Raw genomic sequence first — 20,604 nt, forward strand, 5'->3', positions numbered from 1 at the left:
TAAATCATATTCTCATTTCTTGGTAAGTGCAGTGCGTGCAGTAGTTCTAATGGAACCAGTTAATGTTTTGATAAATTTAAGAAATGATTTTACTTTGCAGTTTTATCTTTGCACTTACCAGCATAATGGAAGTCTGTTGATCCACACGGGAAATGGCAGACCATATTGTTACAATCTCGGCTGTTTCGCGGTAACAGAATAATGTTTGCTGCAGGTCATTCGTAAAAGCAAAGAGCTTGCAGTTGAGGAGATATATTTCACAGTACCGAAGTTCTGCACCGGTGTCCAAAATTAAAGCGACAACGGAAATTTAGCAAGCTGGCGTTTATTTTGCCACAAAAGAATATAAACAGATGATAGAAAAGTAGAAACAATCTAAAGAAAACTGAATGTAAGTAACTGCTACATGCAGAACAGTACGCGAAAATGTTTTTCGTTTTTGCCAACTTAACAGGTTTGCATACACTTTCCGACAAATGCTTAATGTGTTCACTATGGGATGTGACCTCCTGTGGCAGCAATAGAGGCCTGATAACGACAGAGCAGGCTGTGAATAACGTCATCAATGTCATGTTGAGGCAATACCGCCCATTCTTCCTACAGAGCTGCTCACAGGTCTTGGAGAGTGGTTGGTGGATGTTGATGTGATGCAACCCGCCTCCCTAGAGCATCCCAGACATGCTCAATGGGATTGAAATCGGAAGCGCGAGCAGTCCCCGCCATGCGTGCAGTATCTTCCGTTTCCAAAAAAACATCAACCACGAGATCGAGCACTATCGTCCATCAATACGAAATCTGGACGCACAGCACTTCGCAATAACCGTACAAGAGGTCCCAAGTCCTCGTCACGGTACCTGACAGCAATGGAACCTTTCCGATTCACCAGTACGATTTCATGAAGAGGTGTTAGAGTGGTCAACATAATCCCTGTCCACACCATTAGCGATCCTCCTCGATATCTGTCTCTTTCCACAATATCCGGGCCTCGAAATCGTGTTTAACGTTCTCTTCAGATGCGAATCCGTCGAGAATCACTCTCCAGACCAAATCGGGACTCATCTATGAAAAGAACATTGGTTCACTCATCGACTGTCCAGGTGGCATATTGACGACTCTACTCTAGACATTCCTTCTCTGAAGACGCGTCAGAGGCAGACATACAGCAGGTCTCCGACAATGCCACTCTGTCGAAGTCTTCTCTACACCATTTGCCTCGATACGACACGTCTAGTGGATGCTGCTAGGTCCGATGCCAGTTGATACGCAGTTTTAAGGCAGTACCGTCGTTCCTTTACAGCCAAATAGCGGCCCTCTCGTTCTGTTACCACACGTAGTTGGCCCTGCCCTGGTCTCCATGATACAGCTTCGGTCTCTATAAACCGTCGCCACATCCGAGAAACAACAGAACGATTTACGTTAAGCCATCGAGCCACATGAATCTGACTGTCCTGCTTCCATTCTTCCTACGGCCCTCCATGCAGAGAGTCAGGTAGGTGTCTTTTCTGTGTCATACTGCACCGTCTGTGACTGTGTACACAGCTATTGTAGATGTAGGACTACCCGACAAACACTGCTTCTTTTGATGGGTGCCCTGACGTCATCGTTGGCGTGGTTTTCCGTTGACCGAAATGCAATCTTCCGTGCAAAACACGATCGCACGGACATGAGTTGACAGTTTGTGTGATTATATTGTGAATTAAACGTAGGGCGGAGAAACAGCGGTTTATTGATTTAATTTCGGGCACCAGTATATAATAAGCGTAAGAAAGAACGTTGATCGTTTTGCTGTAGTTACTTACTCCTCCGTAGCTGTGTAACGTAAGGTAAAGCTTTATGCGATCAGCGTTCTTGAGTATGTAGTCCCTCAGTGCTCTTGTCTCAGGTTCAGAGAAAGGCGTCTCTCCGGCGTAGGCCTCGCCACAGGAGGAGTCACTGGTGCCAATCTCTGAAAAGAAAGAAAGAATGTAACCTCGTCCTAGTAAAAAGGTGAATTGTGACACATCACGGTGAGATATCAAGTGCTGTGGTAAACAATTTGGGAAATCATTCTTTAAATATAGTAAGACAGAAATATCCATTACAACCAGTAACAATTCCATCCAGAATTAAGAAACCAACAGCGATTCGAAAGAAGGGAATACAAACAGCTTTATTAGTGAATTAGTGGTAGGGAGTGTCACATTAGTATACTCATGCGAGAAGCATCATAGGAGAGGACTTAAAAAGGTAAGTTACATGTTATTACGAGAGATGAAGTAAATGTTACTGAATGCTACATTGCACTTTAAAATGGTACAGATATATGGCATGAGTAGGTATCAACACAGTTACAAAGTCTCTGTAAACAACGGTCCTCAATGATAAAGATCCGCTCCTTGGTCACAGAGCCATTATAGAACTGCTGTATGAACGTCCTCATCGTTGGAAAATCTCTTTCCCCCCCCGATTGCCTGGACATTTTATCTGTGGTCGATGTCGACGGCCTTCCTTCCTGATCAGCATCACCCACGACTGTGCGACCTTGGTCAAATTGTTGGCACCATTTCACTGGAGGTAGACATTACATTATACCTGGCTCATATACCGCCAGAATTTCAAAGTGAATCGCAAGCAATTTAGATGTTTTGCCCACAGGAATCGTACTGTTCCCCGTACTTCGACTTCGGAGTACCTATACAGTTGCCGCGCCATTTCTCTGGCACACCTTGATACACCTGTTATCCGTACCAGAAACCCAGCACACGTATCCTCTTCTGACAATGCGCCACACGTGTTGAGCAGTGGCCTTACCATGCAAGGACATATGAAACTTACTATCTGAAATCTCTCCGAATATGCTTCAGTACGAGCTTCAGGTAGTGTTAAAAACATAAATCAGACACGGAGATACCGTAGCCTTAATGCAAGTAACAGAATAAGTATCAAACCAGAAACATAATGCCTAAAGCGAAAAACGTATACAATTTGGAGTAGATATAAGTGAAATTCTCACACTAATGTTTGTGGAACTTTGAACAAACGGAAGAATGGTCCAAAATCAATTAAAACTAGAATTTTTGTCGAGGACGGTGTACCAGAAATAAGTGATTTAGGTTGTGGAGAAATGGCGGCAAGTTAGCAGCATCCTTTCTTGTGCTACCGCACTGTCAGTGTTGGGCCAGGCTGAAGCATTGGAGGGTCGTCAAGTGGAAATGTAGAAAAAAGATATGAATATGTTTAGTCAACTTCAAACGGCGATGTGTCAGTGTGTTAGTGAGTTATAACGGGCCAGGGCGCCAGCAGGTTTTCATCGCAGTAGGGGCAAAACGTTTTCCCTAGACATGTGATTTGGTTCCTACAAGAGACTGACAGCATCTGGTAACTTCGTCTACTGTTCTCATTTCTGCTACTTCTCATTACTTTGAACTTTCTTCTATTTACTCCCAATCAGTATTTTGTACTCTTGAGACTGTTCACTCCATTCATCAGACTCTGTAATTCTTCTTCACTTTCGATGGGGATAGTAACACCATCAGCGAATCTTGTCATTGATATCCTTTCATCCTGAATTTGAATCTCCCTCCTGAACCTTTCTTTTATTTACGCCATTGCTTCTTCGATGTATAGATTGAACAGTAGGGGCGAAAGACTACATCCCTGTCTTACACCCTTTTCAATCCGAGCACTTCTTCTTGGTGTTCCACGAGGTGGCGCAGAGCTTAGCACACTGGACTCGCATTCGGTAGGACGACTGTTCAATCCCGCGTCCGGCCATCCTGATTTAGGTTTTCCGTGATTTCTCTAAATCGCTCCAGGTAAATGCCGGCCAACTTCCTTCCCCATCCTTCCCTAATCCGAAGAGACCGATGACCTCGCTGTCTGGTCTCCTCCCCCTAAACAACCCAACCCCTTTTATTGTTTCCTATTGGTTCTTGTACATATTCTATATTACCAGTCTTTCCCTATAGCTTACCCTAGTTGTCTCAGAATTTCGGAAATCTTGTATAATTAATAAAATATTACGGAGTTTGAAGCCGCATGAAGCGTTTAACTGCCCACGAGCTTCTGGCCGAGATCTCCTCTGTCAGTGTCAAGTGGTGATTCTCGTATGAATGCTGCTGCCATGCTTACATACCCCGCCGCCGCTCGTGACGTTACATACGCACGTACGCACGTACGCACAACGTATAGTAATTTTACCTTATGCAACAACATTTACAGAATGAAATTTCCACCCTGCAGCGGAGTGTGCGCTGGTATAAAACTTACTGACAGATTAGGGTGCACACATGTGTGCCGGACCGAGACTCGAACTCGGGACCTTTGCCTTTCACGGGCAAGTGCTCTACCATCTGAGCTACCCAAGCATGACTCATACTGGAAACATTCTGGAAACATCCCCCAGGCTGTGGCTAAGCCATGCCTCCACAATATCCTTTCTTTCAGGAGAGCTTCTGTAAAATTTGGAAGGTAGGAGGCGAGGTACTGGCAGAAGTAAAGCTGTGTGGACAGGGCGTGAGTCGTGCTTGGGTAGCTCAGATGGTAAAGCACTTGCCCGCGAAAGGCAAAGGTCCCGAATTCGAGTCTCGGTCCACCACACAATTTTAATCTGCCAGGAAGTTTAACATGTACAGAAATTTAATAAATTTCCAGTTACATAACTACAGAATTTTAAACGTAGAAAGTAATGTTACAAAAAATAAAAATGGTATTACCGTTCCAGTGAAAGTCGAAATTCCTGTTGGCATCCACTCCTCTGCACAAAAAAGGACCAAAAGACCGAGTCTTCCTCCACATGCGATCCTGTAAAGTGGAATGGAACACTGAACATGTTAGAAGAATTAGCGTCTTACTTGTAATTGTAGTTTGGCTACAAAATGTTAAATAAACTTAGGAGTTGGAGCGAAGTTTGCAGCAAATATTATTTAAATAAGTCTGTTAATAACATGAGATCACATTATTGACAAAAAACAGTTTCCAAAGAAAGCACAGCTATAGAACTTTTTAACTGCTTCCTCTTCTTCTGTCAAATTCCATCCCAATGACGAAAATAGGAATCTGAAGAAGTTGCTTGGTCCTTGAATAGATTCTCGCACTACAGTTATTAGAACAGAGATAGGACAATGAACTGTAAGAGTTTTTCGATAGTCAAAGAAAACCACTGAAACATAATATTATGTTAGTGGACGACGTACCCAGCCTATTATTGATATTGATTAATCGTTCGAGTAAGAAGCACATAGAGTTTCAGATGAATGAAACAAGAATTCTTTGGACAGACACCCTCATGAGCAACCCATGATAAATAGCCACTGTGGATCGAGGGCACACCTGTCGCAACGACAAATGGGGTAGTTCTTAGTAACTAGGATTTCGTCAGACCCTGTACTGGCCGTCGTAGAATGGACAATACTCCCAGTATCAGCGCATTTGTTCGAGACCTAATCGTAGATGCCCGACACGTGAGACAAACCCTCTTCGAGCTGGAGCAGGCACTGGCTTTAACGGTACTCCTGTGTCAAGGGTGCACAGTGAGTACTTCGATTCAGGGAAAACCTTTGCCACCAGCGTCAACTGCTAAGGCCAACAACAGGCTTCGCTTGGACTACAGATAGACTAGTCACAATACAGAAAATCCTTCGCCAGTCCATTTATGGGCTGCAACCAGCGACAAGCAGCCATACCACTGTGCTGGTCCTCTGTAAGGAGTAATATTTATTTACGATCGACATGACATGTTTAAACAAACTCTTATTTTGTGTGCAAAAGAATACGACAAAAATATTAATTATCTCACTATGATGTTTATGAAAACAGTATCGATACTGCAGGATAATCCTTGGTTTTAGAATAATGGAACAGAATTATCTTACTTATGTTGGGATCTTCATGTGAGAAAGATGTGGATGGAGACGTATGTATCTTGTAACGCCCTTCTGGTAAATATTTGCTGCTATTGATAACCAAACCACTTATTTCAGTAGCGGTAGCATCCCGACATGTGTGAAAATTTAATTGTACGTTTTGCCAGAGATTAATAACGCGCGGTACAGCACGAGCTTTAATTTGTATTGTTGGCCGCCATTTTCAAGACGGCAGATTATGGTTCAGATTAATCCAATACTAAGGGGCGTAAAGCAAAATGGAAAGGTCTACAATCATTAATTCTTGAGTAAACGTATTAAAGTAAAGATAATTTCATTCATTTTGCAGAGTGTCGTATCGATATTAAACATCCTTATGGTTACTGCTTCATACCTATCTTTTGTTCAAGTGACGAGATTTCCACACTTAAGGTTATCGGTTTTGAACTAATAATAAGTGTACCGTGCGAAAGGCGTTTCTCCGTGAGAACACACGAAAGTATAACTCATTTATTCGAATGAAAATATATTTGAAACTTCCTGGCAGATTAAAAGTGTGTACCCGACCGAGACTCTAACTCGGGACCTTTACCTTTCGCGGGCAAGTGCTCTACCATCTGAGCTACCGAATCACGACTCACGCCCGGTCCTCACAGCTTTACTTCTGCCAGTATCTCGTCTCCTACCTTCCAAACTCCGCTGCAGAGTGAAAATCTCATTCTGGAAACATCCCCCAGGCTGTGACTAAGCCATGTCTCCGCAGTATCCTTTCTTTCAGGAGTGCTAGTTCTGCAAGTTTCGCAGGAGAGCTTCTGTAAAGTTTAGAAGGTAGGAGACGAGATAATGGCGGAAGTAAAGCTGTGAGGACAGGGCGTGAGTCGTGCTTGGGTAGCTCAGTTGGTAGAGCACTTGCCTGCGAAAGGCAAAGGTCCCGAGTTCGAGTCTCGGTCGGGCACCTTTCTATATTAAAAAAAAACAATAATAAAAAAAGTGGTAGCAAAAAAAAAAAAAGAAAAAAAAAGTGGTCGGCGAGACAGAATGTCGTTCCTAAGGGCCCGTGTTCGATCCCCGGCTGGGTCGGCGATTTTCTCCGCTCAGGGACTGGGTGTTGTGTTGTCCTAATCATCATCATTTCACCCCATCGACGCGCAAGTCGCCGAAGTGGCGTCAAATCGAAAGACTTGCCCCCAACGAACGGTCTACCCGACGGGAGGCCCTAGTCACACAACATTATTTTTACCTTCATGCGTACCCCAGCGTGTGAGCTCATGACAAACCCTCTTCAGGAGTGTTAGTGAGCTGCTGGTTCTTCCGTCTGAAACCCTGGTTCGTCTGTAATACTGATCTTCCGTAATTGGGGGTTAAAAGTGATTCATCTTATTCCTTAAAAGAGGACAAGCTTTTTCCCATTCCTAGATATCAATATCATATTGCAGTTAAGAGCTCCGTTCCCGTGCTTGCAGGAAAATAATAATGAATTAAGCGTGGGTCCGCCTCTTTATAAGTACAAAAATTATTATTTTTTATCACCCAAGCATGTTTCACCACAGTTATGGCATACTAAAAAAAAAAAAAAATGGTAGAGCACTTGCCAGCGAAAGGCAAAGGTCCCGAGTTCGAGTCTCGGTCGGGCACACAGTTTTAATCTCCCAGGAAGTTTCATAACAGCGCACACTCCGCTGCAGAGTGAAAATCTCATTCTGAAAATATATTTAATTACAACCCTGAGATATTTCTAATTGTAAAAGATTAAGCTGCTTCAGACCAAGATGTTAGTGATTTCTTTTACGTATATACCGACATTCCAAAGTGGTTGGTTTATTGGTCACTTGAATATAGAAAGACTTAACAATATCAAAAATAACAATACTCGCCCGTGATAAAAAATTGTAGCAAATATGTTGTGCGTAGCCTTATGCGATCTTATGATGTATTACTAGCAGCACAAGTATATACATACACACCCAACAAACGGAAAAAAAATCTGTACACCACCGTGAACCACTTCCTCAGAAGCCACTGGCTGACAAGTGTAGGAGCACTGCCGGCTCATATTCACTTATAGCACCCCACAAACGACTATCCAGTCACTGCTGAATAACATAAGAATAGATTCAAGTCCACTGTAGTGTGCTTAGTGCCCTCTAGGAAGTCTGCTACCAGATTAATCCCGAGCGTCATTGAGTGAGATGAGTGTACCTTGGACCATCTCCAAACGTAGTTCGTGTTTTGTACGCGGCGGGTGAGTATTCGTGGATCACATTGGGTCCCTAGAGCTTTGGGTGTTTCGTGAAGTCCGTGCCACGGAGTTTCAGCGCTACAATGTGTGTGCTCCAAAATATTTTTCATTGGCGCATCACGGTTTCTCTGTTCGCCTATCATTATTACGTATTATAATTTATGATTATATTGTACTGATGTTTGTATGCAAACCATCGTTGTAGATGTACATGAGTAAATTGAGCGGCCGTCGCGTGGTGGAGTTTCCGTCTCGTTGCCAAGTGGTCAGAGCGACCCAAAAGAGCAGATAAGATGCAGCTGGCCGTCGTTGCAGCTACCAACGGCTTCGATCAAAGATGCGTTAATTATCATAAAGACTGAGGTGTTCTTTTATACGTTTAATACTCCACTAATGGGTTCTAAAAGAGTGGCTGTGCGTACATATCCACCGCTGTATCTGTATTACTGAATTTGGTAAAAGCATCTTATACTTACGATAGCTTGAACCTACACTTCAAGTCGGAATTAAACAGAAACAGCCAGTGAGTCAAGTGTTCGATCTGAACATAACTGATGTTGTGACGGCGTTGTTAACGGTTGATGATTTTGTGCACGGCAGTTAAACAGGCGTGGATAGTTCTGGGAGTCCAGGTGTAGATAACATTGAGGTTGGGTTAATTTTGTACAGGATCTGACGTTTTAATGTGAAACGCAGACGCTTGTGGGTGGAGGAGGCAATACTAAATTTGTCGTTGAATTGTGTGTTACTGGAGTATAGTCTGCTACATAATTCTTGATGTTTAGGAGAGGAAAACTGCTCGGAGTGTTCTAAGGTAACTGAATGCGTACGGTTTATGATTTGGATTATTGTTGCCGTGTGTAGGTGCAGTGAGTACGAGCTGAGATCTCAGTGGCATTGACGATATTTTATGCAGTATTCTTTTCCTATTTGACGGAATTTTGAGTGGCGGTTCAGGTGCATTCCGAGCTATTTTCTGGGAGTCCTGCGACTGAATGTATTCTTGAAAGAATTTATGATTATTGACCATTAATCGAACAGAACAACATTTTCTAGCGAATTAACTGTCAGTCTTGGTTGCAAGGAGATATTTATTTATTTATTATCCTTTATTCAGCTTTATGAGGATTGTCTTTTCTTCAGTAATAACAGTGGGATTGTACATAGACCAGTAGCCCAAGCCAGAATTTTTGCTGTTGTAATTAGTTTTAGAGTAAAAGTGGCGGTGGCACTATATTTTTATTTTGAACATGCGAAGTCCATGAGTATGTTTGGGGGTAGTAAGATTTTTGACACTCTCATAAATCTAGTGTTTCTTTGAGCTGCCTCCAAGGAAAATAAGAAATCAATAAAGGACTGAAAAGGGGAAAAAAGAGAGTCAGAAGTGAAAGCTAAAAGAAAATTGCTGATATATTATACATTTCTATATTAAGAGAGAGATACTAATTTTGAGCTAGACAGGCATCTAATGAAAGTCATTACAAAAAGTTTCTTAACCCTGAAGATAGTACATGAAGCAGTATTTCAGGAAGGTCGGATTCTAGTATTCTGTTATTAAAGAGTCATCTTCTGTTAACGAATCGATACATAGTGAAGGGATCTAAAAAATATTGATATTACTTTCAGAGGAAAAGAATATCGATAATTCACATGTTGCTAGACAACTAGAATTTTAAAACAAAAAGTATTAATACGTTTGTGTCATCTCAGTATATAGTGACATATTAGCGAACTTTCGTAATAACTCTGAATCAGCTGTCACGAGATAATTATCTCTGGTGTTGACAGAACTTTGCCGAATAATGATGTACAAACGCGATTTAAGTATCAGAAACGCAGAACGGTAAACTTGAAAAATATATTTAAAAAAATTTACTTGCTATCTTTACGTAATTGCGCGAATACAATCTAGCTATTTCAGTGGGGTGGCGCATGAAAAACCTACCCCGAATACGGACTGCTCGGCAGTTACGAACGGATTGTTGCCCGCCAAGAGTGGACACGACAACAAATAGATAAACATGTAATAATTAGATGATAAAGAAATTACAAGTAAGCTAGTGCTTACAACTGGCGAGCGACAATGAGCATACTCGGGGCCAGTTTTCTGTGCATCACCTTGTAGCTCTTCAGAGGTATTCCGATTGACTCTTACGCCACTGCACGTAATTAGATTTACATGGACGTAAGTTTGAAAAATAACGTCCGGCAAAAACAAAACGTAAATAAATTACACCTTATTTCAAGATTATTTTAGGACACGAATTAGTAAAACGTACGACTTTCTAATTAATTTAATATTTTGTCCAGAATTTAAACTGGAAACTGGCTTAATGAAAATCGAGCTCTAACAGATCAGACATAGGTTCCTATTCTGATTTATACAGTTGGTAAATGAGTTACTGTCTGTTTGTCCTAGACAATTAATCCTTTTAACAATTAGAAAGAAAATATATATGCATAGAGAGAAATAATTAAAGACCGTAACTATTGGTGTACTGACAAGCATTCTAGTGCGTAACTATTCGATTGTTTTTACACGTTTTTGATACAGTAGTAGTCTTTATATAGTCACTCACACCATATTCGTAAATGTGTACCGCTCCGAGGAAAACGATTGAACTATTTTTTTTTTATTTTCTACAAATCTTCAGCATCGGATTTTGGTCTTTTGAGTTATTCCTTACCAAGTCAGTATAGCGGCACACAAAACGGCTCCTTATTTACGAGGGTGGTTTGAAAATTTCGCGGAACGGAATAGAGAAAAAGTACTTACAACAATGAAACTTTTTTTATTTTTCAATGTAGTCTCTTTGTAGATTAATGCACTTGGTCCAACGATGTTCCAGTGCCTTGGTCCCATCTCGAAAATGAGTTTCCTCAGGCCTGCAAAATAGTTGTCAACTCCGGTTATCAATTCTTCGTTTGAAGTGAATCTTCGTCCACCAAGAAAAATTTTCAGCATTGGGAAGAGATGGAAGTCTGACGGAAACATATCATGCGAATAAAGCGGGTGTGGCAACAGTTCATACCTTAATTCGTTAATTTTGCCATGGTGACGGCACATATGTGCGGGTGCTCATTGTCTTGATGGAAAATAACTTTCTTCCTTGGTAAACCTGGCCTTTTTTCTCGTATCTTTTGTTGCAATTTGTCCAGGAGGTTAGCATAGTATTCTCCAGTAATTGTTTGTCCAGTGGGGAGATAATGTACAAACAGAGACCCCATCCCATCCCAGAACATTGATGCCATGACCTTTCCCGCCGAAGGAATTGTCTTTGCTTTCTTTGGTGGCGGAGAATCAGCATGTTTCCACTGCTTTGACTGTTGTTTTGTCGCTGGTGTATAGTAGTGCACCAAAGTTTCATCTGTGGTCACAAACCTACGCAAAAAATCTTGTTCGTTTCTCCTAATACAGACCAAACATTGTTCCGATGTGTCCATTCTCATGCTTTTTTGATCCAGCGTCACGGCACCCATCTTGCAGATAATTTTTTCATTTCTCATTCTTCAGTTAAAATGTGTTATACCCAGTCAGAAGACATCTGGCAAGCGTGAGCAATTACGCGCACTTTCAATCGGCGACCCTCCATGACCATTTCGTGCACTTTTGCAATGATTTCTGGAGTAATGACACATGTTGGCCGGCCTCTGAGCAGATCATCATCTAAGCTCTCACGACCAAATTTAAATTCATTTGTTCACTTGTCAACAGTTGGATATGAAGGAGCAGAGTCTCCCAGTGTATTCTGGAAATCGGCATGAATGTCCTTCGCTTTCATACCTCTCTTTACGAAGTACTTAATCACTGTTCGAATCTCTATTTCTTCCATCTTCGCAAATCACTACGCGGGAACAACAACAGAGCCACGTACGTGTTAACAGGGAACAGTCCAATGAATATGACGTGAACAACTCGTTGCGCTAGCGCTGACCTCCCGTGGTGATTCCGAGAACTTTTCAAACCATCCTCGTATATCAAACTGAACAAAAACGAAGTAGCCGGCCGAAGTGGCCGTGCGGTTAAAGGCGCTGCAGTCTGGAACCGCAAGACCGCTACGGTCGCAGGTTCGAATCCTGCCTCGGGCATGGATGTTTGTGATGTCCTTAGGTTAGTTAGGTTTAACTAGTTCTAAGTTCTAGGGGACTAATGACCTCGGCAGTTGAGTCCCATAGTGCTCAGAGCCAGCCAAAAACGAAGTAGTCTATATCAGTGCCAAGGAGGGCATTGTACAGGGCTTACACCTGACACATAGGTGTAAACACTGTTGAACAGAGTTGTCTGACTTGGTGGGTGAATTAGAAATTATCCTGAGCTAGATATATTACTGGAGATTTCAACAATTCTGTCAGTGTATGCACAACAGATCCCTGATTTGCACCATCAAAATTGGTCATGAGGTATACAAAGTGTTCTCCTCTCTGGCCAGACATGGGGGTTGCACCCCTCTATCATCCTCCACACCTACAAATCCATAATCCGTCCCATCCTCTGTTATGCCAGTCCCACCTGGATATCTGCCCCCCCCCCCCCAAATTCTATAAGTCCCTCCAGATCCTTGAGCATCATGCACTCCGTATACGCCTCCCATCCACCATGCGGATCCTCTATGACCTGATTCCTTTCCCCCATCTGCTCCTATTCCTCGAACATATCAACATACTCTACACCTCCCGCTGCCTAGATCCCCCTCACCACTGGTTGCTCCTCTCCTCTCTCATCCCCGCCCACTGCCACGTCTTCGCTGTTGTGTCCCCCCTACCGTCCATCTCTACACCCTTCATCTCCTGTCCCAAGGTGGCTTCCATCAACTCCTGCTCCCCGATGATGCCCTCTCTCCCTCCATTTATCCCTCCTATCAACTCTGATCCTCACCCCCCTCCTTTCCTCCATCCTTTTCTTGGGCTCCCTCTCCCCCCCTTCCATCCTCTTTTTTCCCCACCTACCCTCTCTCTGTCCCCCTTCTCTTCCCTGAGTCCTTTTGCATTTCCCTCCTCTGCCTTATCCCATTCCCACTCGCGTCTGCCCCGCCCCTCCCCTCCCCTCCCCTTATGAGTCCTCTCCCTCCTTGGTTCCCCCCCCTTTCGTTTTTCCTTTCTTCCCTCCTTGTTTCCCCCCTCATCTGTCCAGGTCCACCCCCCCCCCCCCCCCCCACCTGCCCTAGGCTATGGTGTGTCCTCTTTGTGCCGACATTTTAGTGCAGTGTTTACAGTGAGTGTTGAGTGTTGTGTGTCTTTTCCGAAGTGTTGCGAATGGCCATCATACTGTCGCTGGGTGTGATTTTATATCTCTTACGAACAGAAACCAGACTGTCGCCATGTTTTTTAATTGTCTGTATACTATGTTACCTGTCTGTATGCTGTGTATTTTATTCGCTTTGCCAACCCTTTGCTTTGTGTTTTAACTTTCCACAAATTTCCGCCGTTTTACAATTTAAGTCACCGTTTTATCGCCTGCTTTTATTGTTTCTTTACTTCTCCTTACGTTTTAAAAAAGTCTGTAGGCTGCAGAGCAGCGTAATAAGCTGCTGCCAGCCCGCCCCCTTCGGGGGGAATCGAAATACAATAAAGGAAAAAAAAATACAAAGTGTTCCAAAGAGTCTGCTTGCCCCTGTATAAATTGCAGAACGTCAAAGAACAAGGAATAACATCCTGATGAAACGAAAACTTTAATAGCTCATGTTGCAGGTAAAACAAAATAAATATATGATAAAAGATAACCGGATATTCATATGTAATGCGGAACTGACCTCTCGATTCACCAGGGGTTGACCCGCCATTATAAAAGAAGGCGGGGAATACTGTGTCGATAAAGAGCAGCAATAACAGCAGAGTGAATCGGTTAGGAGAGCCCAGTGACGTCGAAAAGTAATAAATTCATCAGGGACATTCAACCCTTTTAAAGCTGCACAAGTCGACTGCTGGCGATGTGATTGTGAAGTGGAAACAACATAGCTCGTGAGATATTCACTTCTAAACGCATACTGCGTCTTCACTGCAGAAGCCACAGAAATGACACAAGAGCACAAGTCAACACTCCAAAATATTTCTATCTTCCGCGACCACGCGCAGACTGCTCCACTGTGCAAGTCTTTCCCGTGACTCCGCGTCCATCGCGCCGTCGCGTCCAGCACCTCCCGTGTCCCGTGCTGTACTGTCCAGCACTGCTGCACTGCCAGAACTCCCTCGTACCCTCTCCGGAAACGATGCTCCTCCCCAGCCTCCATACGTCTCTCTTAGTAGCGAGCGCTGTGATTGGCTAGAGCGCCCCCTCCATGTCTCCAAGCCAACGTGCACTCACAAACATATTGAAACACATACGAAATACTGCATTTACATTTAAATAACTTGAAATTAAATATATCTACCTACGGCTGGACCATAAACACTCTCTAACACACATTATTAGATACATAAAGAAATTAATTAAGCATATATCAAAAGAATAGAAAAAAAGGTAGGCCAGTAGCCTAATGTCTTTGTGCTTTCTAGAACACAGTAAACATTTAACCAATTTCTTCATGAATAGTATATATCGGATATAAACAAAGACGTAGATGAATAAATATATTTATAAGCATACTGATACCGTTTTTTCGTGTAACTGTGGAGTTCTTATAGCCTGACGCGATCGATAGTAATCGGCCACTTTGACCTCCAATAACTCATGTACTATTCACGTTACATGGCTGTAACCTATACCAATTTAGGTTTCCACTAATAGCTTTCTAAAGACACTTAGAGCGACGAAATCGGATGAACCATTTAGATTTTGAAAATTCGTTGCTGGGTGTTACTTGTATAATTTATCGTTGGATACTAAACTTTAAACTAATAAATATATTGAAAATTTGATTACACCATCAGAATCGTCGTGCAAAAAATGGTAATGTACATGTTTCTTTTAGAGGTATCATGATTCATCTGGCTACTATTAATTTCTATATGAACTGTGAAATGTCTCCCATTAAGGCTTCACAAAGTCCGCCATCTTTGGCACTCCCGGCATGTCTCCGTCAACACAGCGTCACCATGGAATTCCCAGCCACGCAGCCAGACCACTCTTGCTTTCGCCAGTGTCCAGCACTACGTGGTCGGCCTGCCGAGCGGCCCGTGCAGCCACTGCTTCCTCCAAACTTAGAATATTTTCAGGGCGCGATGACTCGCCTGTTACGGCATCCTATGCTTGGGACGGTAATTCCATAACCCAGCTACTGCTTCTATCCAACCAGTGGTAAGGGATGACACGGAATGTTGCAGTCTATTCTCGGATGACAGATATAGATATGAAGGATTTATGATGTTGCTTGCTGCACAATACCGCCATACTCCCTTGTGGTGCTCAGAATTGCTCGACCGGAACTTGATGTCGAGTATGCATACCCTCTCATTACCGGTCAGTACAGCATTAGGCCACTATCACACCTGAATGCCCCAGAAACCTGGATATTTCACAATTTGACCAGCTGACTAAATGGAGACCCACAACAAGGCTCCTTTAAACCCTGTTAGTTATCGATTAACGCTGTCTTACAAGAGTACACACCACATCTCCATGTCCTTCGCTGTGATCACTCAACATTTGACGCTATTTAAGCCACTTATATACCCTACCATGGCATGTAACAGCACGGAGTTTGAACAGCGCTAATGCACTCCAGTGGCCGTTCTGCCTGTCTCTGAAAATTGCGACTCTATTCATTTACATACCCGCTTATGGCATGTATGTGTAGGAAGTTACGTTGACATCTGATCATGTCTCTGGGTGCTTCACTTTTTTTTGTCGTGTTGACTTGAGATTGCTGCAATCAGTTAATTGACCATCTGCATTAATTTGGATATACTGTAGTCGTAAATGTGGCTGGACGTCCAACTTTCTTCACAGTTACTCATTAGTGTAGCCAACTCTGAGGATAATAATTTTCCCTCCCATTCCACTACAAGCATCTCTACTGCCCCTACAATTGGTAACAAAAAAGTATTGTTCTCAATGGTGAACTGGTCAACAAGATATACCAGCACTTCAAACATTTTTCCTGTGGTGCTTTCTGTTCTACTATCATTGCAATGTGTGCATAAAAATAGTTCTCAAACATTTCGCGACTAACACACTCACAAGGAGAACACGGCACGTGCCATAACCCAACTTCCCAGACACGTCGCTCAGTGGAAGAGGAGCCAAACTAAGCAATCACGTGTCTAGTTTATCTGTGGATGTGCGCTCGTTTCTTAGAAAATGACTGTCAAAGTAACCGATGTACTTTATTTGCCTTTGGCCCGTGATACGCTCAGTGCAGCTGGTGGCATAGGGGCTAGTGTCGCGGTACCTCACTTTTTGCGTCCCGTTTTCGAAACTCGAGTACTACTTTATTTTATTTTATTTTATTTTTTTCATTTATCTGCCCATGTCCGTAGAATATTACTACATGAATGTTTCTTATCAAGTTAGGGGACACAAAGGCGTTATATTAATTGTAAAATTAGAACTGGTCAGCTTCGAGATCATCTTCTGGTTATATAATAATTAATTAGCAGAGAGTTCTGCATATAAAATTATTTTATACAATATGAACCATTGTATGGTATAATAAACACAAAACCTGACAGAATTACTCAATGTTGTATGACTCACAAGTCTGCTGTTGTAGCTTCCAGGTGTCCTGCATATTGATACACTTTTATGACGTCACGACTTCTTATATTCAACAGCACATCCCTGAACAGCTTCCATCAGATTATTTCTGTATACAATACAGCGAACTGTAACGGCCGTATGATACTTCCTTGGGGTATTCCCGAAATCATTTTTTCATCTGAAGGTTTCGCTCCGTTAAGAATGACGTACTATTCCGATCTGCTAGGAAGTCCAGAAATCAGTCATAAAGCCTGTCCGATACTACCTAAGTTCACATTTCTTCAGTGAGCTACAATCAGCAACTTTATCGAATGACTTCTGAAATTGATGGAACGAGCTGATGACAAAAGTTGGCGAATGAAAGACAAAAGGGACTAATTAGTTGATTCACTGGTCTGTACAGGGTCGGACAAAAACATGTAGACACCTCAGACACAACATATTACCATGTCTAATCGGCGTAGTAAAACCATTGATATGTAAAACAGCTCCCAGTTGTCTTAGAATGGCTAAATACAGGTCGTGTATGGTTTTCAAGGGACATTCAGGTAACGATGATGTAATCGGGCAGCGCTTGCGCAGCCTTCTCTTCAAAGTAGAACGCAAGGACTCAATAATATTGAGATATGGTAACTGTGGTGACCAGGAAGATGCGACAATTCATTATCGAGCTCACAAAACCAGTCTTGCATTATGCGAGCTGTGTGAGCAGGGCCCTGTCGTCTTGAACAGAGCTTAACCTTTAGGCAACAAGGATTGTACCATGGGATGAACCTAATCAGCCAAAACGATCACTTAATCCTTGGCAGTAATACCACGATATGGTTGCCCAAATCATCACCAAACTCCTGCCATGTTTCACTGTAAATTCGTCCAAAAGTTGGAAACAGTGTTAACACAAGACTCATTCGATCAAATGACATTCTTCCATTACTCCATAGTCCAGGTTTTATGATTTTGGCATCGCGTTTCCCTGTTACGGTAATTTGCATCACTGATGAGAGGGTTTGGAATTCTAGCTGTACCTGGAATTCCCCACATCTGGAGCTCTCCTCGTTGTTGGTTTTGGTGCTGAAAGGGTTCGCGAGTGTGACATTCAGTTCTGCAATAACATTTGCAGCTACCGTCCTCTTTGTTTTTCGTCACAATTCTCCTTAACGGCCGTCCGTCACGATCACTCAACACGCACTTTCCTCCGCGTTGTGACTTAGCGGATCAAGTTTTTCCGCTTCCCCCGCATGCGATATAAATCTTCGTTCAGAGTCTCTTGAAACACTGAACAGTTCGGCTGCCCTCGTTACGGAAACGCCCACCGTAGAAGCACCAACGTTTTGCCCACGTTTGAATTCACTTAGGTTCTACGTAACGCATTCACAACTACACAGAGCAGCCTTCTACTCACGACTGACTCTTGCAACACAATGAGGGCCGTTCGTGGTTGAATACAACAGCGCCTCCTGCAGACTTGGCTAGCCTTTGCACGTAATTTCAAGCATGCGTTTCTTGCGATGATACAACAGCGCCTCCTGCAGACTTGGCTAGCCTTTGCACGTAATTTCATGCATGCGTTTCTTGCGATGATACAACAGCGCCTCCTGCAGACTTGGCTAGCCTTTGCACGTAATTTCAAGCATGCGTTTCTTGCGATGTTCTAATATTTTTGTCGAACCCTTATATACGACTTAAGAATCATGTTAGTAACTGCTCTAATTGTCGTTAATTGATATTACCATGGTAATAATCACATTATTAATTTGTATTATTACTTACCAACTGTCGTGACATGTCCTACGTTAGTGTTCAGACTTAACGTTGTGAAGGTGTACTCGTATCCGTCAGGGTTGAGAACGGGAGAATGGGGAATACTGAAGAATGGGATACAACCCGTCGGCTTTGAGAAAAATGGCGTCACAAGTTACAACGGAAGACGCATTGGAAAGATATAGACGAACGTTGGCAAAGAAATGTAGTAAAGAGAAAACAAGAAAAAAATGGTTCAAATGGCTCTGAGCACAGCGGAAGTCATCAGTCCCCTAGAACTTAGAACTACTTAAACCTAACTAACCTAAGGACATCACACACATCCATGCCCGAGGCAGGATTCGAACCTGCGACCGTAGCGAAAGAGAAAACAGATCGCGGACATATACCATGTACATCCATATATCGAACGTAATGTTACATATGTCGCTTTTTTCGCAGTAAAAAGTGGAGTCTAGTATCCTATTCTTCAGTTGATATATATAGATCAACTGAAGGATTGGACACTAGTGCTAGCGAAAGCAAAAAGGAAAAAAAAGGGTGATATATGTAACACAGGCATGGAACATCTCAGCTGATACGTATAGATTATATCATGAGCTTCCGTTGACCTGTAAAGGTCAGCTGAAGAATAGGATACTAGTAGTAACGAAGGCGTAAAATTCAACAAACGTAAAATTTCTATCCTGTACTTCAGTTGATGTATATAGATCAATTGAACAAAAGGATAGCAATATTAGCGAAGGCGAAAAACGTAAAATTAGTATCCTGCACTTCGGCTGACCTACATAGATCAACTGAAGAGTGGGATCCTAGCACTAGCGAAGTCGAAAAAATGCGACAAACGTACAATTTGTGTTCTGCACCACAACTGATCTATACAGGCCAACTGAAGACCTATATAGGTCAGCTGAAGAACGGGATACAAACTTCGTAATTCAGCTGAAGTACAAGATGCCAGTGTTACGAACGTCGATTTTTTTGCTTTCTTTAGTACTGGTATCCTATTCTTCGACTCGCCCGGCTAGCCGTGCGGTCTAACGCGCTGCTTCCCGAGCGGGAAGGCGTGCTCGTCCCCCCGGTGTGCTGGCCATCCTGTGGATGTTTGTTAATGCGGTTTTCCATCTGCCTCGGCGAATGCGGGCTGGTTCCCCTTACTCCGCCTCAATTACACTATGTCGGCGATTGCTGCGCAAACACTGTCTCCACGTATGCGTACACCATAATTACTCTACTATGCAAACGTTTGGAGTTACACTCGTCTGGTATGAGACGTTCCGAGCGGGGCGGGGGACTCACTGGGGTCAACCGAACCGCACAATAACCCTGCGTTCGGTATGGGGCGGCGGTGGGGTGGGTGGACTGCTGTGGCCTGAGGGCTACGGTGGGACGCAGCCTCTCCGTCGTTTCTAGGTCCCTGGTTTAATACACAATAAACACACACAATCCTATTCTTCAGTTAAGCTACATAGTAATTGCAGAGGAAACAGCAACCGGAATGATTCATTATCAGACAAAGGTATAGTTAGAGATGGGTATACAAATGATCTAAAATTCCCACAAGCGACAAAAAGCGTACACAGTATCTACGGCTTAATAATACATTCGTTTATTTTTATTTACGATTTTGACGCTTTGTACAGAAGATAGCTGATTTATTATCTATGGCTTGAATAAAAACAAAGTAATATCTATAACAAAAATATGTCATTGGTCAAAATCGACGAGTTATATGTCATTCTTGGCTAGCCTTTGAACGCACGTTCGAGCATGCGTTTCTCGTGATGTTTCGGTATATTTGTCGAACCCCTGTATACTGCTTAAGAGTCATGTTATTGACTACTCTAATTGTCGTTGATTCATATTACTATAGTAATGATCAAATTATTGATTTGTGTTATGTAAAGGAATTATATAATTTTTTTATGAATATATAGACGCTAGTCAACTACCAGAGATTAATGCGTAAAGCATTTGCTGAACAAAAGAAGCTCTTCGTTTATTAGTTTTAGAATAAGTTACCTTTCGCTGTTATCCTGTCCTAGTGTTAAGACGTGTTGTGCCATTTCTTACAGATAAAACTGGGTTAAATGGCTCAAATGGGTTCAAAAGGCTCTGAGCACTAT

General features: G+C 42.7%; 1 protein-coding gene across 1 annotated transcript in view; it reads right to left on the reverse strand.

Annotated features, from left to right (window-relative positions):
* The window catches only part of LOC126260386 (carboxypeptidase B-like), a 126,383-nt gene that overhangs the window by 48,723 nt on the left and 57,056 nt on the right, over positions 1-20,604 (reverse strand). The window contains exons 5-6 of the mRNA XM_049957714.1: positions 4,695-4,782; positions 1,800-1,945 (exon numbers count right to left, since the gene is read on the reverse strand). Of these exons, the coding sequence (XP_049813671.1) occupies positions 1,800-1,945; positions 4,695-4,782 (234 nt within the window). The remainder of the gene's footprint in view (positions 1-1,799; positions 1,946-4,694; positions 4,783-20,604) is intronic.

Source organism: Schistocerca nitens, chromosome 5, assembly GCF_023898315.1.
Source record: "Schistocerca nitens isolate TAMUIC-IGC-003100 chromosome 5, iqSchNite1.1, whole genome shotgun sequence".
Taxonomy (NCBI): domain Eukaryota; kingdom Metazoa; phylum Arthropoda; class Insecta; order Orthoptera; family Acrididae; genus Schistocerca; species Schistocerca nitens.